The 27,085-nt window shown below is 43.9% G+C and overlaps 1 protein-coding gene across 1 annotated transcript in view; it reads left to right on the top strand.

Annotated features, from left to right (window-relative positions):
* Positions 1–677: 677 nt before the first annotated feature.
* LOC147309281 (phospholipid phosphatase-related protein type 4-like) overlaps positions 678–27,085 on the top strand; it is a 78,000-nt gene continuing 51,592 nt past the window's right edge. The window contains exons 1-2 of the mRNA XM_086270707.1: positions 678–1,211; positions 19,996–20,181. Of these exons, the coding sequence (XP_086126833.1) occupies positions 1,128–1,211; positions 19,996–20,181 (270 nt within the window). The 5' untranslated portion in view covers positions 678–1,127. The remainder of the gene's footprint in view (positions 1,212–19,995; positions 20,182–27,085) is intronic.

The following is a 27,085-nucleotide window of genomic DNA, read 5'->3' as shown; positions in this document are numbered from 1 at the left end:
AGCACAGGTATCGAAATCCAGGCCTCAGGGGCCGCTGTCTCGCTTGTTTTCTAACTAACCTGCCTTTGTAGCTTTTTGGCAAAGCACACCTGATCCAGGTAATCAGCAGAAGGTATGGCAGGGATAACTCAAAAACAAGGAGGATGCTGGCCCTCGAGGACTGGAGTTTGACACCCCCGTTTTAGAGCATCGAACTGTTTAACTGCAAGATGTTTGTGCTTCAGTGTTGGTGAGTGAAAGTATAGTAATTAGAAGATAAGTGTGTATTTGTGATACATACATAGTCTTTGGAAACATTTTTGCTGTTTAGCTGATAACTTAGAAATTTATGGAATGTCGTCAGTTCTGTCAGGCAAAAACAGAAACAAAGTGGCAGCTCAAGTTTGCTGTTATGTTTCATAGGTCAATAATTGACATGTACTCCACGAAAAACTATTCACAAGTGGGTCTGTGACTCTAAAACAGTCACATAACATGGAAAGTACAGTACATTTTCCTGGCTAAATGGGTGCATAGTGGGACATCTTTTTCTTCTTCATTTTCCTGTGCTATATATATATATATATATATATATATATATATATATAGCAACTGTGCTGCATTTACTGAATAAAAAAAAGCCGAAACAAACAAAAAGCAGTACTTTGAGATTATTTTGAAAAGCCCGACAGGAACCATCGACGCTTATTCCGGCGAACACAACCAGGCTCACCTGCTGCAGCAGAGCTGGAAGACAGCGAGTGGGTGAGCGTCTCTGAGGTACCTGCGGAGGACCAGCGTGACCGAAGGGCTCATCTCTCAGTATCACACACGTTTCCACGATGAATGGTCTGAGTGTCGCCACAGCGGTCCAACACTTCTGGAGGAGACGGTGTCTGGAGTCGTGCGCTAGCACGGCTTTTTAAAGCCTACCAGCCACCATATTTTCAGGGGCGACGGACCCCATCAGGAAGCACCGACACTTCCAGCTCACCTTGCCCGGCGATGGAGGTCCGCCGTTAGAGGCTTGGGAGCTAGGGAGGGTCGAGGGGGAGGGGGGGGTCGGCCGCAGTTTCGGCAAAATTACGACGGGAATCAGGTACAGCTCCCTGTCTCCCGGCAACGGGAGAGACCAGCGGGCGCTCGTGATGTCTCGTGCCAAGGAGCGACTGAAAGGCGGGAAGGAGACCAAGGACAGCGTCACCCTGCTGCCCTGCTTCTATTTCGTAGAGGTGAACATCTGTCCGTCTATTACGATGTAAACGCTCTCAGCGATGGGTCTGTGCTGCTCTGGTGGGGACGGTGGAGGGAGGGAGGGAGGGGGCAGCTGGTGCAGGTGCTCCTCGCCGATGCTCGTCACTGTCCTGGGAGCCAAACACACTCACAGAGAAATCACCTGTTAAATTGTTGTGGATACACACTGAGGATGCTTTTTGCTCTAGGTTGGCCAGGCAGGCTGTAATGGTATAGCAGTGATGTTTACCTGATGTTTCAGAGGCCAGTGACTCTGCATCCTGTTACGATTCCTTTTGCATACAGCAGATTTGTTGGGGACAAAGATTTGAGATCAAACATCGTCAGTGTGCAGATATCGTTCATGGCTCACAGTCGATCAGAGCCAGCAGACAGAAAGGAGTGAGGAGAGTCCAGATTTAACGCTGCACTACTGCAGCTTACTTTCATTGTGTTTTGAATAATCAGGATTAGCACATTAGCAGCCACAGGTTCGGGCTTTAGTCTGTTCCCGACAGATCAGTGCGAGGCTTGGACTTGCACAGTCATTTCTCTCCTCTTCTGGGCTAAATCCTACTGCCATCATGCTGCATTTCGTTTATACGCCCACAGACTGTGAAGCAGCCTTCTTCCCGTAGGCTCCACAATCTGCAGCGTTCTTCTAGCAGCATTAAAAAGAAGACATCTCTGTTTTTAATAATAATAGCAGTAATATTGGTTTTGGCCCATTAAGGCTGCCTTTGTTTTGATCTGTATTTCTAGTAGAGATGGACCGATCCGATATTACGTATCGGTATCGGTCCGATACTGACCTAAATTACTGGATCGGATATCGGAGAAAAATAAAAAATGTAATCCGATCCATTAAATATCACGAAGCACGTCGGAGCAGTATGCATCACGTGATAGAGCGGCTGTGGCATGCAGGACCTGTTGGTGGTCTGGATAGCATGTGGAGCTTCGCTAGCAACCCGGCATTTCATCTCCGACAAAGTTATCCCCGAGAGAAGTAAAGCAAGTGTGTAAGTCCATCTCTGAATGTTTGTAAAGCATTCCTGCGTTAAGCTTACCAAACGATATATGGAGCGACTGCCTCTTCTGGCTGCTACTTCAATCATGAAACTGCTTAACGATCAGCTGATCGGCTTTTCTGTCGCGAGTCCGTGTCTCTAGTTTGCTTTTGGCCCACTTTGCACCAGAAAGAGGAAACCAGCGGCTGAACAACAGCAGCACGTTTAAGCTTGATCAGCTGTTGTTAGAATTTATTTATTATTACTTTCTACTCGAGGATCTTTTTCTACGTAGCTGACGCTGGTAACTGTGCAGGGGCGGATCTAGCAAAGTTTAGCCAGGGGGCCCGATAGGGCATTAACAGGGAAAAGGGGGCACAAAGACATACTTTTCTTTCTTATTCTCATTTAAAATGTCTAGCTTTTAATAAATAATTATCCGAATCTTACACCCAAAGTTTTAATTTGATGTAAAATGAATAGAAGTCAATTACTGTATATAGTGACTATTAAGTCTAATATATATACCCTAGTAAGCTATAGTACTTTTTCCTTTGGGAAGGTACCATCTGTGCAGTCTGCAATTTTGTTGAAGAAAGATGTTGAATCTATTTAATATTTCTTGAAAAATAATTGATTTCTGTGCATTTTTTTTTTCACACTGCATCAAATTAAGAATCAGAATCAGAATCAGAAAGGGTTTTATTGCCAAATGTTGAGCAGGTTTACAACATTAGGAAATTGCTGCGGTGCTTCAGTGCAAACATACTGTCATAAAAATATAAAAATAAGAATAAGAATTAAAAGTGCTAAGTGGATAGATATATACATGATATATACATGAGTGCAGGTGGTGATCAGTGCCAAACATGGAATGATGCAGTGACACAGCGTAGGGTCATGTGTTAGTGGCGGGTACAGTCATATGGTTATTGTTCATGTGTTCAACAGCAGAGGGGAAGAAACTGTTCTTGTGGCGAGAGGTTCTGGTGCGAATGGACCGGAGCCTCCTGCCTGAGGGGAGCAGGTCAAACAGACTGTGTCCAGGGTGAGAAGGGTCAGCTGAGATCCGGGCTGCACGCCGCAGTGTCCTGGAGGTGTACAGGTCCTGCAGAGATGGGAGTCTGCAGCCAATCACCTTCTCAGCAGAGCGCACAACACGCTGCAGTCTCTGTTTGTCCCTGATAGTGGCTCCAGCGTACCACACGGTGATGGAGGAGGTGAGGATGGACTCGATGATTGCAGTGTAGAATTGCATCATCGTCCGTGTTGGCAGGTTGAATTTCTTCAGCTGCCTCAGGAAGTACATCCTCTGCTGGGCTTTCTTAATGACGGAAGTGATGGTGGGCTCCCACTTCAGGTCCTGGGTGATGGTGGTACCCAGGAAGCGGAACGAGTCCACAGAGGTGATGGGGGTGTCAGTCAGGATGATGGGGGGGAGTGGAGCTGTGTGCTTCCTGAAGTCCACAATAATCTCCACTGTCTTCTGGGCATTCAGCACCAGGTTGTTGTGGCTGCACCAGGACACCAGACGTTCAACCTCCCTCCTGTAGGCAGACTCATCCCCGTCCGAGATGAGCCCAATAACGGTGGTGTCATCTGCAAACTTGATTAGCTTGACAGACTGGTGGGTGGAGGTGCAGCAGTTGGTGTACAGGGAGAAGAGCAGAGGAGAAAGAACACAGCCCTGAGGGGAGCCGGTGCTGATGGTCCGGGAGTCCGAGACATTCTTTCCCAGCCTCACATGCTGCTTCCTGTCCGTCAGGAAGTCAGTGATCCACCGGCAGATGGGATCAGGCACATTCATCTGGGAAAGCTTGTCTCGGAGATGGTCTGGAAGGATGGTGTTGAAGGCAGAGCTGAAGTCCACAAACAGGATCCTGGCGTAGGTTCCTGGGGAGTCCAGATGCTGCAGGATGAAGTGTAGGGCCATGTTGATGGCGTCGTCTACAGACCTGTTGGCTCTATATGCAAACTGCAGGGGGTCCAGGAGGGGGGCCGTGAGGGTCTTGAGATGGGAGAGAACTAGGCGCTCAAATGACTTCATGACCACAGATGTCAGAGCCACGGGTCTGTAGTCATTTAGTCCAGTAAGGTTGATTACGTTGATTAAGCATCATGAGGTGGAGCGTGAGGGGTGGTTCCCTATTTTTTATTTATTTATTTTTGTTGTTGCTGGGAGTTGGAACCCTATTAGTTAGGTTGCTTAATATTTACGCTAAGTACTCTTTAAAATACCAGAATAGGGAGGATGGTGTAGGTTTAAGTTTATTAGATTGATCAGTATTGCTGAACTATGAAATTTATTTTTTTTTTGCATATAGGTATAACAGAATAGCTTTAGTGTAGTTGTTGTTTTAAACTTGAGTATGAACTTATACAAAATGCAGCAAGATATAAAAAAAAACGGTTTTGTTGATTAAAAAACACTATATCGGATTCATATCGGTATTGGCAGACATCCAAATTTATGATATCGGTATCGGTATCGGACATAAAAAAGTGGTATCGTGCCATCTCTAATTTCTAGTACTGACTGCAGAACATGATAATAATATTTCATCTGTTGCTTTATACTGTCAGGTTAGTGCGTGCAAAGATGATTTGTTAGTCTAACTTTACACTGAATTAAACATCAGCCTAACTTCTGCCTGCTTGTCACCATATCTAAGGTGTTTACGTCTTAAATCTGCGCCAGCAGTGCTTTTGTTCCCCAGTCACAATTGTGCTGCACCAGGAAAATGACATTTTCCTCAAGATTTGGACGACAATGTGAACATGTTGGGCGTCGACTGGGCTGTGTTGCTGCTCAGACTCTACGTACACACCAGCAATGGAGTTTAGTAGGAAGTAAAGATTTTACTTTACTTAGACATGCAACCTACTGAGACTGTAAACACCTAAGAAACCATCTGACTGTACACAATAAGATGCTTTCCATGATGAATCAGCATCTGATGGGCTGAGGTGCAGTCCAAACCCTGACAGAGCCTGTACTGTGTTCTAAGGATGCTGTTGACACTGACTGTTGTGCCTTGCTCCTGACGTCCTCTGCACATACTGATGGTTTGACCCAACGTTTAGCATTCCTCTCTCTGTAAGATCCCTCCCTGCTGATTGTCAGGCCAGTTCTCGTGTCTTTTCTCTCCGTTTCTCTTTGTAAAGGCTGGCTTGTTCCAGGTGCATCTCTCAGGTCAAGATGTAGGTCTTTGCTGGATTTTTCCCTCATTTCTTAATGTTGTGAATTTTGGATACCGTTCATCTCCTGTCGACAGATTGCCACTTGTGCTTTTTTCCTTCACCTTTTTAAGGACACTGTGCACACCATATGGCAATATGTCAAGTTTTCAGACATCAGGGAAGGTTAAACACCGAGCAGAACCAGCATGCTGTTGGTGCAGAAATATTCCACCAGCAATGTCGGTCAAATTGTGTTTTCTCGTGTGTTTTTGAGACATGCCTGCAAATAACGGACAACCAAATATAAATGATCTTTGTTATTTGCAGGCACAACACTGGTTCATCCTGTGAATTTGGTGCATGGTGTTTATGCATGAATAATAGTTATGTCAGTTACATGACTTAACAAACAAAAATCATTGCTCTGAAAATGTTCAGGTACAAGGACTGGACTGAAAATGAACGACAAAGTGACAAATGTCCCAAGAGAATTTTTGACAAACCTTCTGCAAACTGCTGCTGAAGATCGCTGATGTATTTGACCACACAGCGTCATATATGAGTAGAATTATTTCTTAAAATCTGCAGTAGCCAAACATAAAGAACCTGAAATAAATAAAAGCACAGAAAAGGCCAAACATACTTCATCGTGTCAGCTGATTTCCTGTTTTCACATTTCTTCTCACTGCTGCTAATTTCGCCAAATTGTTGCTAGATTTAGACATTTTTCAAGTTCCCTTTAGCAGAAATCTGGTGACAGGATCCTACTGCTTCACAACGATGATGAATGTGAAAAACAAGGTCAGACAGTGACAGAGAGCAGCAGTGTGAAAGGAGACAGTAAGAGCTTTTCTGCTGCTTGTGAATTTCTATCTGAGTGATCTACTTTTAACTAGCTGAAATGTCAACGTTGTCTTGAACTCACGTTAATGGTGATTTTGCTGTGTTTATCAAATTAGACGTGTCATTGTTCGCCACCCCAACCCTCCACTTGCTGGGGGAAGCTTTGATTATTTGTTGCTGATTACTCCGAAACCCCCAAAGGTCAAAAAATCAGTCTTCAGGACAACCCAGGAGTGTACACGCTGTCCTGTTGTGTACTGTGCACAGGCGTTTGCCACTGGAAGTAAAATCTCAGTTTGTTTTTTCTAATTACTGACTGATTAATTAATGACAAGTAGACAAAGAGCCAAGAAAAGAACATGTGTGAGTCTGTAAAAGCATTTCTGTGAGTTTGATTAATGATGCTGTTCAGAAAACCTCTGACTCTGCCATCACCTCCTGTAGGCCACTTGTTCTTGTACCACAGGTTGTAACATGACGTGGCACAGAGTAAGACCTTTTGGCAGTACCAGCGGCATGTGGAGTATATGCATGTGCACGTATGTGTGCAAGCATTAGCAGACAACCCTATTTCCTCCTTAAATGTTAACGTCTGGCTCCGAACACACCAAAACAACCACATGGCAGGCACCAATGTGTCGTCCAAACCAGTGGGGCATGTTCCTTAGAGTGTGTGGCAGAAACAGGAGTCCAGAGAAAGGATGGGAGGTAAAACCACGCCTGGCTGCTTGGTCAAGTGTCTGACAGCACAGCGAGTCTTTGAACGCTCTAATTTTCTCTTCATGGTCCCTTCACTTACTGTCATGTTTGAAGTTGGACGTTGGATACGTGGATATTTCTGGCCCTGAGACATAATCGTTCCAGTGGTCAGGCCCAGCTAAATCTAAAGTAGAGCTGGGCGATAGAACGATAACGATATGTATGTAACTTTTTCTCGATAGAAAAATTAAGCTATCGCGATAGACCTCGCCGCTCTTGTCCTCTTTAAAAAAAAAAAAGAACAGCCAATCCAAATTAAGTAGCGCAGAGCCGAACCAATCACAGCTGCAGCGTCACGTCACGTGACTTGTTACGTACAGCACAAGTGCCAAGCCGTACATGTTTGGGAAGCAGCCAGCCACCGTACCGCCCGGGTAATGGAGGAAATGAGTGCGCCGACTAGAAAAATCAACCGAGCGTGACCGAAGAGAAAACAGATGTTGGTTCCAATGCCGGAGAGATTGTCGAACAGAAGAGCCAAAGAAGTCCCGTAGTGTGAAGGTATTTCGGCTATTTCAAGTCTGACAAAAAACAGAGTAGCGTGCACTGTAAATTGTGCCGAAAGCAAGTCTGGAAATATAATAAACTGGTGCATGCTCAGGCTACGTCCACACGTACCCGGGTATTTTTGAAAACACAGATTTTTCTATGCGTTTGCACCTTTCGTCCACACATAAACGTGTTTTTGGTCACTGAAAACGAAGATTTTTAAAAACTCCGACCAGGGTGGATATTTTTGAAAACTCCGTTTTTGCATTTACGTGTGGACTAGAAAAACGGAGAAAACGCAGCGTCAAAGGTGTGCGCATTTTTTGACGTCACACTGTGCGCCACGTTATTGTTTCGGTGAAATGAATTTCTACAATACTGTTACTGTTAATTCTACTCTCTGCAGTGTTTAAATGCTTACATATACACACACAGTTACTGTCCGTCCACACATACGACTCGGTTCTGCTTCTATGCCCCAGCTTTGTTTACTTTTCCCACCGAGGCTTCTAGACTTCTGATTGGCCAACATTTCTGCACGGTTAGGAATCTAGCGCCACCTGCTGCTTTGGCATGTTCATAGCAGCGTTTTCCTTCATTTCTGCCTTTATGTGTGGACGGGATTATTTTTTAAAACGAAAACGGAAAATCTCCGTTTTCAAAAATACCCGTGTACGTGTGGACGTAGCCTCAGTCTCTGACTGGAAGCGCTAATTCGTCATTCGGCTTTTGTCAGACTAAAGTAACTGTTAAAACTGTTTGAAAAGCTCAGCTATACAACAAGGAGAGATTGAGAATTTCCTTTTAGTTCTCAGTTTATTGGATATTGACAAAAGTTAGTCAGTTTTGTCTGTTCTTCTGTAAAACAAACTAAGATTTATTTTTAGAATTAATATTTTGTTTCTAAGTGGAATTGACAATTTAGTCTGTTTCGTTTGTTCTATTTTGAAACTTAAACGCTTTAGCGGCTGCCTTTTGTGTAGTTTGCAATATTTGCCTTTATTTATCTGAAAAAGTCTCATGTTCCTTAAGTACATCTACCCTGTTGAACTTATTATGGGAAATAAATATTTAAAAACAAGCTGCTGATTATTTCACATTTTACTTGTGAGCAACGGCACATTTAAATTGTACAAATATAGTTATTTGGCTTATATCGTGATAGATATCGTTATCGCCTGAAATGAAAAAAACATATCGTGATATGAAAAAATCTCATATCGCCCAGCTCTAATCTAAAGGCATTAGTGAGAAGGCATGCCAGGACAATTCTGACAGTGCATCGCACAAAACAACCTCTACACAATTCTCTATATTCACTCACACACCCAGCTTTTAGGCCTGTTGATATTTTTCTGCTCTATGATGCACAGTAACACAGGTGATCCATGCCATCTACCGACCCGCGGCAGATTCCCGAGCCAGTCTTTCCAAAATGTTGTATTTTCAGCTAAAATGTGTGAATTTCATATGAATGTGTAATGAAGAGGAAGCCTGCTTGCATGTAGGGTTTGCTGATTCTGTGCTATACATAAAATATTGCCGTGCGATGCTAACTGTGAGGAGCGTGCACGATTACGTTTCAGCTCATTGTTTGCCCCTGGCACAGAGTTTAGGTGGAAAACATTCTCTGTCAATCACAGTTTCTCTTTCTTTCCGTGACAGAGTTGCTCTGTGTCTGGTACATTGCCTATCTCACACACTGTCACACCATCCTACCCACTAACTGGCTGCTAGGCAACATGGCCCACTGAATGGGGTGTATTTTTATATCTCTGCATTCAGAGCTACAGACATTAAGAGGAGGAAAACATCCTTACTGTAGCCTGCTTCCCTCTGTGCACAGTATCCACAAAGGCTTTGCTTTGTTTGGCACATCTTCAAATTTCTCTTCCTGTATGTACTTAATAAAACATCCATGAGGATTAAAGGGAAGTCATTGACGACAGCTGAGTAAATGATAGATCGTTGTCTCTGTGTAAAATATCCTTTTCTGTCACTGAAGCAGGTGTCTGTAGGCCAGTAAATCAACTCAATAAGCTAATAACTATGAAACACAGTAAGTTAATATTATTACTAAATATTACACTAGTCCTGAGAATGCTGCATTCAATTCAGTTGTATTTATATGGCACCAGTGGGCTCAAGGGTTAATCTTATAATGGATAAATTGGTGGCTGGGATTCTTTGATCAACTGGCAACATTGGCCCAGGTTGTGGTCCAGGCCATCTTCTCCTGTTGGCCTGCCAGGTCTTTTTGCCATTCTTTAATAGAAAATCTTGGGATTTTAACCACTTTAATTGATTCAAATAGATAGATGAAGCTATTCTTTTAGGTGAGTTTTGCACCAGCTCTACAATTAAGTGTAACTTTAAATTGTCTCCCCACTGGATATTATGCGATTTGAGGGCTGAGCGTAATCTAAAATGGTGAAATAATGACTGCTCTGGGACTGTATAGCGAGTAACCAGCTCCTGGAAACTAAGCATTTGAATTTGTACCATTTACTGTAACTCCAATGAGCACTGTTTAAGTGAAATCCCAGAGAAAAGAAAGTCTTGTAGTGTAATCGAGGTTACAAGGTGTTTTCCAATGTCCAACCATGGGGCCATTGCATCTGGATCCAACCATTGCCTGATATATTTCAATGTGAATGCCAAATGGTATAGTTTGAAATTTGGGACTGCCCATCCTCCTTCTGGTCTAGATTTTTGTAATATATCCCACTTTATACTACAGATGGCACGATACCACTTTTTTATGTCCGATACCGATATAAATCCGATATAGTGTATTTTTTGATCAATAAAATAGTTTTTTAATATCTTGCTGCATTTTGTATAAGTTCATACTCAAGTTTAAATAAACAACAACACAAAAGCTATTCTGTTATACCTGTATGCAAAAAATACACTGCACCCAAAATATTTCATAGTTCAACAAAACTGATCAATCTAATAAATTTAAACCTGCTCCATCCTTCATATTCTGGCATTTTAAAGAGTACTTAGTGGAAATATTAAGCAACCTAAGTGGGGCCTGGTGCCTGTTGCTCGGTCAGGCCTCCTCCGGGGTGCGGGGGGCCCTCGGGCCTCCAGCCTTCGGGCCTGCGGCTTGGTTCACTCTGGCACAGCTGGCTGCCGGCAGAGCCGGCGGGCACGCCGGTGCAGCCCCCTCTAGCTTCTGCTCGGTGGCTACTGGGTGACACCTCGTCTGGGGATCCTCAGCCCTTCCCATGAGGGTGGCACGGATGCCCCGCCGGTGGTCCTCCTTGGGCTCTCGCACTCTGGGGCCTCTGGATGTCTGGGGCCTGGATCTCCTCCATGCCTGCTTCATGCCCTGGGGGGCGGGGCTATGGCTCTCTGCATCCTCTAGCAGACCATCACATGTGGAAACCATTTGAATACAAGCGTGCTGATCCACACAGGTGTTCACTGTCCATAGACATAAACTACACCTTTCTTGGCTGCTACTTCAAAGCACATTGTGCGCTGTTGGTCCTGCTTGCTGCACAACAACATTGAATATTTAGTGTTTACTGCTGTTTACACTTAGCTAGATTAATGCGATGGTGTTGTGTTTAGTATGTTGCTTTGGGTTTTTTTTTGCTTGTTTTCTATTCTTTTTCTCTCAACAGGTGATCCAGGAGATTTTTTTTTTCCCTTTTTCACTGTCCCTCTCCCCTTCTGTTTTTCTTTTCCTTCCTCTTTCTTTCTCCCTTTCCTATCCCTCACTCATATCTGTCCCGTCTGTAACAACTGAAAATAAAATATAATAAATAATAAAAACAAAGGTCGATCAAATGGACCAATACGGCAAGGCCATGATGATCCATTTGGCAAAATAAATCCATTGGGTATCCTTGTTGGTCTTCAACAATTCTGATGGCTAAAGAACCAAATGGGACAGGCAAAAAAAAAGAAGGAAATATTAAGCAACCTAACTAATAGGGTTGCAAACTCCCAGCAAAAAGAAAAATAGATGTTTAATCGACGTAATCAACTTTAATTTAATGTATGTGCAAAAAAATGCACAGAAATCAATTATTCTTCTACAGTAATTAAATAGATTCAATATCTTCGTTCAACAGAATTGCAGACTGCACAGATGGTACCCAAAGGAAAAAGTACTATAGCTTACTAAGTTAAAAATTTGACTTAATAGTTCTGATATATAATAATGGACTATACATTTTATATTAGATGAAAACTTTGGTTGTAAGATTCAGATAATTATTTGTTAAAAGCTAGACATGAGAATAAGAAAGAAAAGTATGTCTTTGTGCCCCCTTTTCCATGTTCATGCCCTATCGGCCCCCCTGGCTAAACTTTGCTAGATCCGCCCCTGCACAGTTACAGCCGTCAGCTGTAGAAAAAGATCCTGGTGTAGAAAGTAATATTAAATAAATTCTAACAGCAGCTGATCAAGCTTAAACGTGCTGCTGTTGTTCAGCCGCTGGTTTCCTCTTTCTGGCGCAAAGTGGGCGATAAACAAACAAGAGAGAAAAGCCGATCAGCTGATCATTGATCAGTTTCATGATTGAAGCAGCACCAAGAGAGGGAGGGAGAGAGAAGAGGCTGTAGCTCCTTATATCAGTTGTTAAGCTTAATGTGGGAATGTTTTACAAACATTCAGAGATGAACTTACACACTTGCTTTACTTCTCTGGGATACCTTTCTCTGAGATTAAATGCTGGTTTGGTAGCGAGGCTCCAAATGCTCAACCAGACTGCCGACAGGTCTCGCACGCCACAGCCGCTCTATCACGTGATGCATACTGCTCCGACGTCCTGAGGTTATGAGCTGAGTTATGCCATCTCGCAAGGATCCCTTTCGATTCCCACTGGTAGGTTAGTGATTCTGATGTTGTTTCTCCGTTCTCGATCTTCCAACTGATTAATCTTGAGTGTGAGCTTGCCCATTTCAGTTATACAGTTGTTAGCATCTTTTTTGACTTGGCGGACTGAGCCCTGTAGGTTATCGACCTTGACCAGTGGCATATCCACTTTAGCTACCTGCATGTTTAAGTTGTCTTGGACCGACTGCAGCAAGGTTACATTTTGAGAAATACTTGCACCGACAGGCGATAGAGCTTGGTCCAAGGCCTCTGCCCGCATGTTTTTCATCACGCTCTGCAATGTTTCTCTTTTGGCTTCGGCTGCTAGAAAGGGAGAGTACAGACGGAGCTCAATGTGGCGTGACCATGTCTCTACATGCCTCACCGAAAGTCCTCGATAGTTTATTAAACTTTTAATGAGATTTGCAGATTGTCTCAGTGGAGTTTAATAAACTCAGCCATCTGATCCTTCATATCTCAAATATAACAGGACGCTGGAGTAAATTTTCAAGCATCTCACACTTCTGTTTAACCAGTTTTCTGTTTGACGTTTATTCAGCTGTGTGAAAACTATAACTTTAATCTCAGCCAAACCGATTTACTGAGGAACAAATAAAACACTGAAAAAAGCTAAACAATCACATTTTTAAGTTATCTAAGTGGTAAATGGTCTGTATTTGTATAGCGCTTTACTTGGTCCTAAGGACCCCAAAGCACTTTACACTATACACAATCATCCACCCATTCACACACACATTCACACACTGGTGATGGCAAGCTACAGCGTAGCCACAGCCGCCCTGGGGCGCACTGACAGAGGCAAGGCTGCCGAACACTGGCGCCACTGGGCCCTCTGACCACCACCAGTAGGCAACGGGTGAAGTGTCTCGCCCAAGGACACAACGACCGAGACTGTCGGAGCCGGGGCTCGAACCGGCAACCTTCCGATTACAAGACGAACTCCCAACTCTTGAGCCACGATCGACTTATATATCTTGTTTAACCTGAGTAGCGAAAGACCGTGGGGGTCTGAAAACGATGTGCCGGGAGTTTGGTGTTATTGCCGGCTCTAGTGACCTCCCGGTCAGTTATCGAGCTGGTGGGTAGCAGACGTCTCCGAAAACGTCGGAGCGCTTTACAAATATGTGGTCTTGATAAACCGAGCAGATATATGAAGTGTACACAGCTACATTCTCACCTGAAAATGTTAAAAGTTTATTTTGTGACCCAGAAAGAGTAATAAGAGTAGTAGTAAAAAGTAGCGGCCGCCATTGTTGGAAACTGGAATTAGCTGGATCGCGCTATGAATTCTGGGATAGGCTGGGCCACAAAGGATACACGCGACCCATCCTTCAAATCTGGGGAAAAGGCGGATGCATTTGGAGGACTCTTTGAATTTAGACAGCTTTCGTCGCATCGCTGTGACGTAATCGGCCTAGAAATGGGGCCTCAGGAGGATGCAGCCCCTGACGGAGACTGCTTCTTCTTCTTTGGCGTTTAAGGGCAGCTGGCATCCTTGTAGATGCAGTGCTGCCATCTTCTGTTTCAGTCCGTTATTACACTTTTAAATCCTACAACTACCGGTCGATCTACGCCCCTACCCTCACCTATGGTCACTAGCTGTGGGTAGTGGCTGAAAGAACAAGATCGCGAGTACAAGCAGCGGAAATGAGCTTCCTCCGAAGGGTGGCTGGCCTCTCCCTTAGAGATGGGGTGAGAAGTTTGGCCATCCGGGAGGGGCTCAGAGTAGAGCCGCTGCTCCACATCGAAAGGAGCCAGCTGAGGTGGTTCGGGCATCTGACAAGGATGGGCTTCTCCGCTTGGGCTGCTGCCCCCGCGACCCCGCCCTGGATAAGCGGAAGATTATGGTTGGATGGATGAATCCTACAACTTATTCCGGCGTCTTTCAGGATCTTACAAAGCTTCACACGACAAGTCGACTATTAAATTAGTTGTCGACGATTTTGATAGTCGACGTAATCGTAACTAGTCCGCTAATCGTGGCAGCCCTACCTGTTACAGTGTGTCAGCTACTTAACTGCTTTCAGTTGTTGGATCCAGTGTAACCAATGACTTTTTCCAATGAAATAATAAAATGAAAATTACTGATTAATATGTAGGGTCTTTACTGTAAATAACTGCAAAATAACTGCTTTACGCTTTAGTTTATCAGTCATTAAAGTAACCGTGTAACTCATCAGAACCCTACACAATATTTTGACATAATAAAATATTTTATAATTTCCATCCATTGTTTGCTGCTCCTGGTACAGTTACGAGCGCTCCATTGATGTTTAGTGTAGTCATCTGGGTTAAACATGACCAGCTGCTGGTGTTCCCTCGTCTGTAGCCTGGTTGTACTCAGTGCTGTGCTTTTGCCCCAAGTAGTGAAACAAGTTTGTTTCTTGCATATCAGTTTTCTTGCATATCTTCAAGGTACGGTGCTTTGTAGGTTGCTGACGCAGATACTTATGATCAGACAAGCAGCTCTTGCTCTCAGACATGCCTGGGCTCGTTCATTACACTAAGGAACAAGAAAATGGCATTGCTATAGCAATGAAATCAGTATATAACATATGTGGCACACTCCTACTTTCAACTGGGGTGGGCTCTTCAAGCAAAAGTACTATTAATCAGCCTCTTGTACCCAGTTCTGCTTGACCTTTGACTTGCTTGTTTTACCTGAACCAATCATCTTTGGCATGTTTCATCTCTTTGTACAGTAGCAGCTACACATGTTCTTTGGATTATTTTAAATTTGATATCTTGTTATATTTTCTGGCAGACTAGCCGTGGAGCACGCATTGTTGCTTACCATTATTGTAGTGTAAAGCGCTTTGGGGTCTTTAGGGACTAAGTAAAGTGCTATACAAATACAGGCCATTTACCATTATTAAAAACAACAATACATTTGGATGTATGTGTTTATTTACACAAGAGACATATTGTCACAAGTCATCATTAGCAGTATTTTCTTCTGCAGGTGTGGAATGACATGTTGTCTGTCGCCATCTGATTGGATTAGCCAAGATGCTAATGCTAAAATCGCTACCTGTTTATGTGGAAAGACAGACAGATAAAGGCTGATTGGAACGATACAGAAAAATAATAATAATAGTAAAAAAACAACAGTTTTAGAAATCTTTATTCTTTCTTATAATTGCTGTCATTATTAAAACAATTTCTTAAAATAGATAAAATATCACCACTTAGTTCAATCTATGTGAACCCTGCTGTGAGCTTGTGTCAGTTTAACACCATGATGGGTTTCTGTGTCTCCGTGTTCGTTCTTGATCTTTTCCATGAAATTATGTGGTTCCACCTGAAAGTTCAAGCTGTATATTTGCTTGTTAAATTTTTAATTAGTCTGCTGAGCTACCAGATGTTTTTACAGTCTTCCTTAACACCTCAAGCAAACCCTGCTGCTGTTTGCAGGACGTCCTGCAGCCAGCAAAGGAACCTAATTTGTTTGTTCGTGTATGACATGAGTTTGGTCTGTTTTCCCTCCCTGATAAGTTTGCTACTCACAGGTTGTTCACTCACAAATCCAGGAGTTGATCCTTAAAATTTGAATCTTCATTGTGGACACAATTTAATCAGCAGACTAAGAACTGGAACGGGTGCAGGAGAGTGCTGGGTCCGTGCTGGCCTAGGAGCAGACACAGGTGGAGGTGAAGGCTCAGGGGCAATCACTGGTGGAGCTATAATCATTATTGGCACAGACAAGAGAGCACAACAGTCTTTAGGAGTAGCAACAACAGAAACAGTGCTTACCTGGGCTCCAGATGGAGCGACAGTCCTTGAAGGCTTTAGCTGTGCTACTAGCATAGTCTCAAGTGAAGCACCACAGAAAGACTCTGCCATGGCAGCTTGGCAACACAAAATTCAGGCTGTGTCTTCACAGGCTGAGAAAAACAACATTCATTATCTAATTTCTTGGGCTGGTGAACACAGAAACAGTCACAGATGCTCAGTCGGCTCAGGAGCAGAGACATTAGGGTTTGCCAGCTTAGAAACAAGAAACTTTGTTTGTTGCTGACACTGAAACACAACATGTATTCCCAATACTGCCTGACAGTCATCAGAGCAAACATGGAGAGAAACATGTTTTAAATGCAGTATAGATTGTCTGCTGGAGTCATATGTTTGATATGTCCAAGCTGTTAAGCCATACCTGTCATGATGCTGGAGCTCAGGACCCTAAATAGACAAATGAACATTATTTGGTTTCTCAGCAGTAAACAAACGAAGGAGGACGCCTCTGAGATAAGCAGAGGTCATGGGTGTGAGACCTTGCTATGTGATGGTGAGTGGGTCAGCTCCAACCCAGGTTAAATACCTGGGACTCTCCACCTTCGGCTTTTAGAACTGAAGAAGCTTCTCAGATGAGAGGTGAAATGTCTTCAAGAAACGTTCCTTTCTCCTTAGACTGCCATGACCTAGGTGACTGAGAACCAACACAACTTTTTAGTTGCATACACTTTTGAGCAGCTAAGCCACATTAGCTAGCTTGTGCTCCTGTGATGCTCTTACCCCGTAGGAGCAGTACATTCTTTGTGTGCAGGCTGTGATCAGCTGTGCTGCTTCAGTAATAGCTTCTCTGTGTGGATTTAGCCAGCCAAATTTCAAAAAGATATAAACAAATGTTATGTGAGTTCTACGGCTGATAGCTGGTATAACAGGTGGAATTCAGTGAGTGAATCTGACCAGTGTTATAAACTAATGTCTGTTACCTTTGATGTAATCGAGATTTAGCCAGTCCAACATAATGCATCACTGTAAACGTTATCACAGTCCTGCTAACACACCACTTTATGCTGCGCTAAGCTGCCTGGTATTTTCATGCAACCTGTGAATAACCCAACATTTGCATACGTCAGCTCGTTTTGCAAGATGTTTCAGAAAAACAAGCCAAAAACTTGATAAATGATCTGATTTTAAATACCTACAGCGATTTAGGACGTTACATGTGAGCTTGCTGAGCAGTCCTCACCTTTGAAAATAATCTCTCCTCTTCCTCTTACATTTTCCTGCAGCTATCAGTGCTGCACATGTTTTCTGCACATTTAGCTCACAGATATGTTTTCTGACAAACTGCGTGGGAACAGTTTGTGTGTTTGGGGATTTTGATTCAGCCATTTGAAATTACGCAGATCACTCTGGCCCACTTTAACCCCTGGGTTTCACATATGTGCAGCGCAGATAATTGTATCATTAAATAAGCCAAAAATATGCAATATGATGCTTCTTTCTGTTGAACATTTGACTGACAGGTTAAAGAGAGATCTAAAATGTAGCACTTTGTCTTTTGTGTTTCTTCTTTAAATCAGTTAAAACATAAAAGTGTTAGAAAAGGATAATACAATAAATTTTACATGTACTTAGGTTCTATTTACATTTTATGAAACAGTTGAATGTAATACACCACAAACATAGGAAGGAGTTAATCCAACTTAAAATGGACTTTCAGTTGTTCTGGCTGGTTTAGAAAGACAAGTAGGATGCAAATTATATGTAAATCCAAAAATATTTTTCAATTATATTTTCTTTTTCGGCTTCTTTAAATCATTCAGTGCCAACCAAAATCAGACGTGCTCCATAGAAACCTTCCTGTTCGGTCATTCCAACACATCCCAAAGATGCTCTGTGGGACTGAGATCTGGTGACTACAGAGCAGCGGTATCCAGCTACAATAGCAGGAGGTCCACTCCATCATCCAGTCAATCTGGGGTCAGAACATTTTAAATGAACCAACAAAAATATTTTCTTTCATGTTTATTAAACATTTAATTAACAATATAGATTTTTGTCTTGTAACTACTGATCAATTATTCATGTGCTCATTACATCATCTGCTGAACAGAAAAGTGCAATCCAGTTCAAGTACTGATATTAAAACTATTTAACAAAGAAATTATGCAATAATCTATTGCACACAAACCAACATTAATGTGTCTCGATGCTCAATCAACCAGGTAAGTAAATCCCAAAAGTTTGATTCTGTTCGTCAGGATGTTTTCAGTGGGAGAAACGTTTCGTCATCATCAGGTGACGTCTTCAGTCTCAGCTGACTGCAGGTTTCAGTCTTATAAACAGGACATTTGCACAATGACTGAAACCAGCCCACTGAAGGAACAATGGGCTGTGAGATCAGCTCCTTGATCAATAATATGCAAATTGTCATGACCATTGATCAACAACCACTGATCAGTGGTCATGAGTAGCATTCACAGATGGGGAATGGCCATTCATCTTTCATAGTCCACTTTACATATTTTTGACAGAGCCATCTTCTTTTACCCAGTCTTCTGTGCACCACCAAGTCGTCATTGTGCTGTCAGCAAGTGCGAGCTTCCAAGATAGTCACTTAGCAACCCGCATTGAATGGCCTGCATTGTTCTTCTTTGTCGTTTTTTTGGCAGTTGGTGGTGCAATACCGCCACCAGCTGGCTTAGAGTGTGGACTAGAACGTCGCTGACCCACATAGCTGCCCATCGCGCCTGTTCAAAAGTCAGCCACTGCAGCCAGCAGGAATAAAATATCTAACGACATAGAAAATGGGAAAATGCTTTAGGTCCGGAGTAAACCCCCTTGATCTCCACATTTGGACCGGAGTCCAGGGGTTGGGGACCCCTGCTATAGAGTATATTTGAGTGCAGTGAGCTAATTGCCGTGTTCAAAGAAACCAGTTTAAGATTATTTCACCTTTGTGACAAGGTGTGTTATCCTGCTGGAAGCAGGTTGTGTTATCCTGGTAGTTCAGCAGTTTCTGAAATACTCAGAGCAGCACCAACGACCACGCTACTTTCATCTTCATTTAAATCACCTTTCTTCCCCACTGTGACACTTGGTTTGGACTTCATCAGGTAGCCTTGATCATGGCTACATGCCTTAATGCATTGTGTTGTGACATTGTGACTGGCTGACTAGATATTTGCATCAACAAGCACTTAAACAGGAGCACCTAACCTGTGAATGTACATATAAAATGTGGATAGGCAGAACAGTTTATTTTGAACATGTAAATATAACTAAAATAACAAGAGAAAAACGTAAAAACATCAAGTTTCCATGAATATCTAATATCTACACAGTGTTTATGCTCAAAAAGGAGTAGCATGACATTTACACGTTTTCTGTTTCAACCCCCTTTGTTCAAATTCCATTATTTTCAAATCAATATTCAGAATTTGCCATTTTATAACCCACACATGTTTAACTGTATACAAGTCCACACTCATATACAACACCCCACTAAATCTCTGAGCCGGGGGGAGGGCAGTAAACGGAGTAATGTTTGGGCATTGCTTCATATGGAGTATCAGTGTGTGAATGTGTGTGTGAATGGGTGGATGACTGGATGTATGAAGTGCTTTGGGGTCCTTAGGGACTAGTAAAAGCGCTATACAAATACAGGCCATTTACCATTTGTCTGTGACAAATACCTGAATGAGTACTTTAAGTTAGTTGAGTTACTCTGGCCTGAATCTATAAAAATGAGGACAAGTCTTCAACAGACACAATGAGACAGGTCAATTTCTTATATCCATGCAGTTTATTGTTTTTAAACAAGTGTGTGATTTTTTGTATTGATGTATTTCTCCTAACTTCATCTCCACACACTGTGTTCATTTGTTTTGCATCGGTCTGTGTTCTGTTCTGCAGCTCCCTATTCTGGCCTCCTCTATTGTCAGTCTTTACTTCCTGGAGCTGACGGATATTTTCCAGCCGGTGCATTCTGGGTACAGTTGTAATGATCGCAGTCTATCTCTGCCATACATCCTCCCAAGACAGGAAGTCTGTCCATTGCCTTTGCTCTTCAGCCTGGCCTTCGCTGCACCTACTGTCACTGTAAGTACATCTCCACATGTGCAGCTTTCACATTGGCTAGCACAGTAACATAGTGTCTAAAACACCACTTGCTTTCAGGGACTGTGATTACAGGTGTAGGTGGGAATTAGGCTAGTCATAATACTAGACTTTCAAACTTGACACTAATACTGCAGGGCTGGAATGGGCATATCAGGCATTTGCCCGGTGGGCCGACACACTTTTTGGCTGATCACTGTGCACTGGACTTTCACGCACTGACCGCAGCCTGTTCATTCATTTTCATTACCGACTCCGCCCAGTCAAATCCCTTAATGAAGCCGGGCACTTCCTCTACCGTCGCTGTGGGCTCACGCAACTCGTAGAACAAAGTTTAGGGGTGAAATGTTTTTCAAATTTCCCCACGTTTGCTGTCGGGGCTGCTGCTTCTGCACCATCAACAGTTGTACCAGTGGCAAGCGTTAGGCCTGCTGTTTACCCTCTCTTCATCTCTTTTTGTTCCTTATGCTCCCTCTTTTGTTTTCATCTATATCATTCCCTGGCCACTTTGGGTGGATCGTCCCCAGTATACGCTTTCAGCAAATTGTAGGTTATTATGTTGTCTTTTTATTTACGTTTAATATAGTGTCTACACATCTTTGAAAAGAGGGTTGTAGTTTCCACAAATAAAACATAACTAAACTAGGTAAATGTATTCCTTGTCTGACTAATAGAGCTGTTAAGTCTCCTTCTTTTCTTTGTGGAGACAAATGTAGTAAATTGTGTTTGACTGGGAAAGCAATCTTCCCACAGCAGATCTGCACTCCTACTCATTTTGTAGATCTGTTCCCAATGCTGTGGGAGTCTGACCAACCTGAGAGCAGTGAAAGCTCTACACTGTTTCTATGTTGTACTAACAGAAATAATCCAGCCATTTCTCTGTTGACATGAATTATTTTGAACTGACTTTTTTAATACAAATGAAGCTTATGCACAAGTTCAATAAAGAAGATGTATGGCCTCACATCTGTCCACATCCAGGTGCTGCCAGCTAAATCTAAGCACTCCCATCATCACTCATCATCACTGGTCTAGTCCAATCACATTCTCCTGACCTTCTCCAGGCCAATCAGCATTCATGCTGTATACTTTAAATCTCATTGGCATCTATCATTCTCCTTGCAGACGGCTTTGTGCAACCCACCTCCTCCCCATCTCTACCTCTCATCACTCAGGCTCCATTCAAGCCACCTTCATCTCCACCACCAGCATCTCCGTCCTGCTCTAATCCCTTTCACCCACTCCGCTGAGACGGGCCACCAGAGTCTATCCGCTATCTATATTCTTTTCATCAATAAATCACGTTCATTCTTTCTAATCATCTCTCCTCATTGAACTTAATGTTGGTCTTTTTTATAGGTAACATGAAAATTATCTATATGTCTTATGAGTTCTTATATGGCTCTCACAGGCTAAGCAGCATGTCATTTGTGTCATAATAACATTAATACATTTGTACAAATTAATATCATGCCGTGTGGTTAAATGTTTGTGCGTGTTGGAAGTTTTTCCCCTCTTTGTTGTAACCACTGTTGGGGTCATCACTCATAAAAAGTAATGTATTACACACACACAGAACACTTTTATTAAAATCAATGCAGTGCATTGCTAAACTACTCCCAGGAGAAAGTAATTTGTTATACTACTCATTACATTACTCTTACATTTCTCCATAAAATGACATGAAATCCATTGTCTCATACTTACCATTTATCATTATATATGGTATCATTATAAACCTATAGGCTACAGTCTTTATAGTCATGCTGACTTCTTGCTAGCTTAGTGTTAGCATGCTGTCCACACATATGCTTGCAAGGAGCAGAAGTTAAGTTAGCAGTATAATGCGGTTGTTTCGCTCCTGGATGCAGCATCCGCTTTACCATCCACTTTAAAATAAAGAAACTGAATTTGAATAAGTTACATTTGAATTGCTCGGATTGAATCTGAATTGTAACTTGAATAAATGCTTTTAGAAACTGAATATGAATTAGCCTAATTTGAAGTTCAGTTTATTGGTTTGAAAATGATCATCACTAAATTGAAATTGAATTTTATATTTTGGTAATGAATTCATTTGCTTTGAAACTGTATATTATCCTTTAAAAATTTAGCTCTCAAATAATTTCAGATTCACTTCTCACCATTCAGTTTCGGTTCCAAAATTCAGTTTTTGGGGACTTACTTCCGGTTCAAGAGTAATGAGTGCAGATTAATAGAACTAGGTTTTACTAGTGGACCGAAACAGAAATCTACAGCATCATGAGCTAGATTAAGATTTCAGAAGTCATTCGTCATGTCGAATGACCAGCGGATAAGCTTTCAGGTTGGTAATAAATGTATTACATGTATAAGAACAAGCGTCATGTTAACAAATGATAGCCGTACAGTGAGATGCTTGGCTACAAGTTGAACAGCGACAAGGGGCAGTACCCTCCATGGAGAAGGAGGCTAGAGGGCAAGATCAAAGTAGCACGGAGGGAGGTTAGCCAACTAACGGAGTTGCAGAAAGGTGCAACAAATAAGGTGCCTAAGAAATACAGCAAGCTGTCCATACCTGAGGCCTTGGAAACTGCCAAGCAAAGACTCACAGCCTTGGCCAGCCGCTTGAGGAGGTACACCAGAGAGATAGAAGGCAGGAGAATAAACCAGCTGTTCTCCACAGAACCAGTATAGGTGTACTCTCAGTGGCAAGGGAACAATAAGAGAACAGCACCACCAAGGCTGGAGACGGAGCAATACTGGAAGAGCATATGGGAGAAGGATGCAACCCATAACGGCAATGCTCAGTGGCTAGAGGATCTGAGGGCAGACCACAGCGACTTCCCTGAACAGGGTCCAGTAACCATCACAGTGGCAGATATCCAAGAAAGGGTCTCCAGTATGAAGAGTTGGACAGCACCAGGGCCCGACATGGTTCACACCTACTGGCTGAAGAAGCTGACTGCACTCCACGAGCGTCTGGCAGCACAAATGAACCAGCTGCTAGTTAACGAGAGACACCCGGAATGGCTAACTGAAGGCCGGACGGTCCTGATCCCCAAGGACCCCAAGAAGGGACCGGTCCCCTCCAACTACCGACCAATAACCTGCCTCAGTACTACATGGAAGCTCCTGTCAGGCATCATATCGGCTAAGATGAACAGGCACATGGGTCAATACATGAGCGGGACACAGAAAGGGATTGGCAAGAATACCAGAGGCGCAAAACACCAGCTACTGGTAGACAGAAAAGTCAGCCGAGACTGCAAGACCAGACTGACCAACCTGTGCACTGCCTGGATTGATTACAAGAAGGCCTATGACTCAATGCCCCACAGCTGGATACTGGAATGCCTAGAATTGTACAAGATCAATGGGACCCTAAGAGCCTTCATCAGGAACTCAATGGGGATGTGGCGTACAACACTAGAGGCCAACTCCAAGCCCATAGCACAAGTCACCATCAAGTGCGGGATCTACCAAGGAGATGCTCTGTCCCCACTGCTGTTCTGCATAGGCCTGAACCCCCTCAGTGAGATCATTAACAAGACTGGCTACGGATACCAACTACGGAACGGAGCAGTTGTCAGCCACCTCCTGTACATGGATGACATCAAGCTGTATGCCAAGAGTGAACGAGACATCGATTCACTGATCCACACTACCAGGCTATACAGCAATGACATTGGAATGTCGTTCGGACTGGAGAAGTGTAGTCGGATGGTAACAAAGAGAGGGAAGGTAGTCAGAACTGAGGGGATTGAACTACCAGAAGGCAACATTGCAGACATAGAGGACAGTTACAAGTACTTGGGGATCCCGCAGGCGAATGGGAACCATGAAGAGGCTGCTAGAAAGGCTGCAACCACCAAGTACCTGCAGAGGGTCAGGCAAATCCTGAGGAGTCAGCTGAATGGTAAGAACAAGATCCGGGCCATCAACACGTACGCCCTGCCCGTGATCAGGTACCCTGCTGGGGTAATAGGCTGGCCAAAGGAGGAGATAGAAGCCACTGACATAAAGACAAGAAAGCTCCTTACCATGCATGGAGGGTTTCACCCCAAGTCCAGCACCCTGAGGCTGTACGCTAAGCGGAAGGAAGGGGGCCGGGGACTGGTGAGTGTCAGCACCACAGTCCAGGATGAGACAACGAACATCCAAGAATACATTGGGAAGATGGCCCCAACTGACCGAGTGCTCAGTGAATACCTCAGGCAGCAGAAACCCAAGAAAGAGGAGGGAGACGAGGAACCATCATGGAAGGACAGGCCCTGCACGGTATGTACCACCGGCAGATAGAGGAGGTGGCTGATATCCAGAAATCCTACCAGTGGCTGGACAAAGCTGGACTGAAAGACAGCACAGAGGCACTAATCATGGCAGCACAAGAACAAGCTCTGAGTACAAGATCCATAGAGGCTGGGGTCTATCACACCAGGCAAGACCCCAGGTGCAGGCTGTGTAAAGATGCCCCAGAGACAATCCAGCACATAACAGCAGGGTGCAAGATGCTAGCAGACAAGGCATACATGGAACACCATAACCAAGTGGCCGGCATAGTGTACAGGAACATCTGTGCCGAGTATAACCTGGAAGTCCCGAGGTCAAAATGGGAGATGCCCCCAAGGGTGGTGGAGAATGACCGAGCTAAGATCCTGTGGGACTTCCAGATACAGACGGACAAAATGGTGGTGGCTAACCAACCGGACATAGTGGTGGTAGACAAACAGAAGAAGACGGCCGTAGTGATCGATGTAGCGGTTCCGAATGACAGCAATATCAGGAAGAAGGAACACGAGAAGCTGGAGAAATACCAAGGGCTCAGAGAAGAGCTCGAGAGGATGTGGAGGGTGAAGGTAACGGTGGTCCCCGTGGTAATCGGAGCACTAGGTGCGGTGACTCCCAAGCTAGGCGAGTGGCTCCAGCAGATCCCGGGAACAACATCGGAGATCTCTGTCCAGAAGAGCGCAGTCCTGGGAACAGCTAAGATACTGCGCAGGACCCTCAAGCTCCCAGGCCTCTGGTAGAGGACCCGAGCTTGAAGGATAAACCGCCCGCAGGGGCGTGCTGGGTGTTTAGTTATATATATATATATATTAGGGGTGCAACGATACTCGTATCGATATTGAACCGTTCGATACAGTGCTTTCGGTTCGGTACGCATATGTATCAAACAATACAAATTTTTTTATTTATTTGATCAACTTTTCTTCTGACGATGCTGTCTGTGTTGAGCGCTCAGTGGATCTGCGTTCGACTACTCCGCCTAGGCTGCACTGTCGAGCGCAGATCCACTGAGCGCAGCGTAAGCTACTGAGACAGAAGCTAAGCTCGTTGCAATATGACAAATTGAACCTCCCCCACCCTCATTCAGATCTGGCCTTTGGAACTATTTTGGTTTTCATGTGACGTATGACCCTGAAGGTAAGCGCGTCATGGACTAAAGTAAAACAGTATGTTGGATGTGCCACGCAATGCTCAATTACATGGGTGGGAACTAGTGTGTTAGCGCAGTTAGCTTGTTAGCTTGTTGGCCGTCCAGCCCCACGCACGGGGCGATCCGCAGTAGCTTGTTAACGGAGATTTGCTGTGTTGTGGCGTTAACGTCATTTCAAATTAACGCTGACAGCACTAGTGGGAACACAACGAATATGACTGCACATTTACTCCGACATCATCCTAGTGCAAAGACAAGTGGAAGCAGACAAAAACAACAAGCAGCATGCTACAAACTTTACCCGAGTCATTTAGACAGCCGTTAGCACATGAGTCTCCTTATGGGGACCTGATATGTTTAATATGCTGCTGAGAATATAGCCCAGAAGAAGCGTATAGTATAGCTTTTATTTTGGAAAGAGACATTTCTCTGTAATAAACTCTCTTTTCCAAAGATGAGTGATTCCTCAATCAGATACAGGGCTTGCAAAATCGCTAGCCCGACGTCCCAGGGCTAGCGATTTTTCCAGTCGGGCTACCAAAATCTATCTCTGCCCTGCCCGTCAGCCTATCGTAGGAAGGAAAAATATATGTCAATGCTTTTGCATTCTTTCTGAAATGCAGCTGGGCAATTATGTTATTGGCATCGGTGAGCCACTGTCAATATGTGACATATTGAAATCGCGATTATATATTAAAAAAAAAAAAAAAACACCCAGCACGCCCCTGCGGGCGGTTTATCCTTCAAGCTCGGGTCCTCTACCAGAGGCCTGGGAGCTTGAGGGTCCTGCGCAGTATCTTAGCTGTTCCCAGGACTGCGCTCTTCTGGACAGAGATCTCCGATGTTATTCCCGGGATCTGCTGGAGCCACTCGCCTAGCTTGGGAGTCACCGCACCTAGTGCTCCGATTACCACGGGGACCACCGTTACCTTCACCCTCCACATCCTCTCGAGCTCTTCTCTGAGCCCTTGGTATTTCTCCAGCTTCTCGTGTTCCTTCTTCCTGATATTGCTGTCATTCGGAACCGCTACATCGATCACTACAGCCGTCTTCTTCTGTTTGTCTACCACTATGTCCGGTTGGTTAGCCACCACCATTTTGTCCGTCTGTATCTGGAAGTCCCACAGGATCTTAGCTCGGTCATTCTCCACCACCCTTGGGGGCGTCTCCCATTTTGACCTCGGGACTTCCAGGTTATACTCGGCACAGATGTTCCTGTACACTATGCCGGCCACTTGGTTATGGCGTTCCATGTATGCCTTGCCTGCTAGCATCTTGCACCCTGCTGTTATGTGCTGGATTGTCTCTGGGGCATCTTTACACAGCCTGCACCTGGGGTCTTGCCTGGTGTGATAGACCCCAGCCTCTATGGATCTTGTACTCAGAGCTTGTTCTTGTGCTGCCATGATTAGTGCCTCTGTGCTGTCTTTCAGTCCAGCTTTGTCCAGCCACTGGTAGGATTTCTGG

The sequence above is a fragment of the Aulonocara sp. 'chitande type north' Nkhata Bay genome, linkage group LG18, assembly GCF_057382095.1.
Source record: "Aulonocara sp. 'chitande type north' Nkhata Bay isolate Kocher_YH1m ecotype deep benthic linkage group LG18, A_spYH_male_GT1.1, whole genome shotgun sequence".
Taxonomy (NCBI): Eukaryota; Metazoa; Chordata; class Actinopteri; order Cichliformes; family Cichlidae; genus Aulonocara; species Aulonocara sp. 'chitande type north' Nkhata Bay.
The sequence above is the reverse complement of the archived record's forward strand: the minus strand, read 5'-3'. Positions and strand labels throughout refer to the sequence as shown.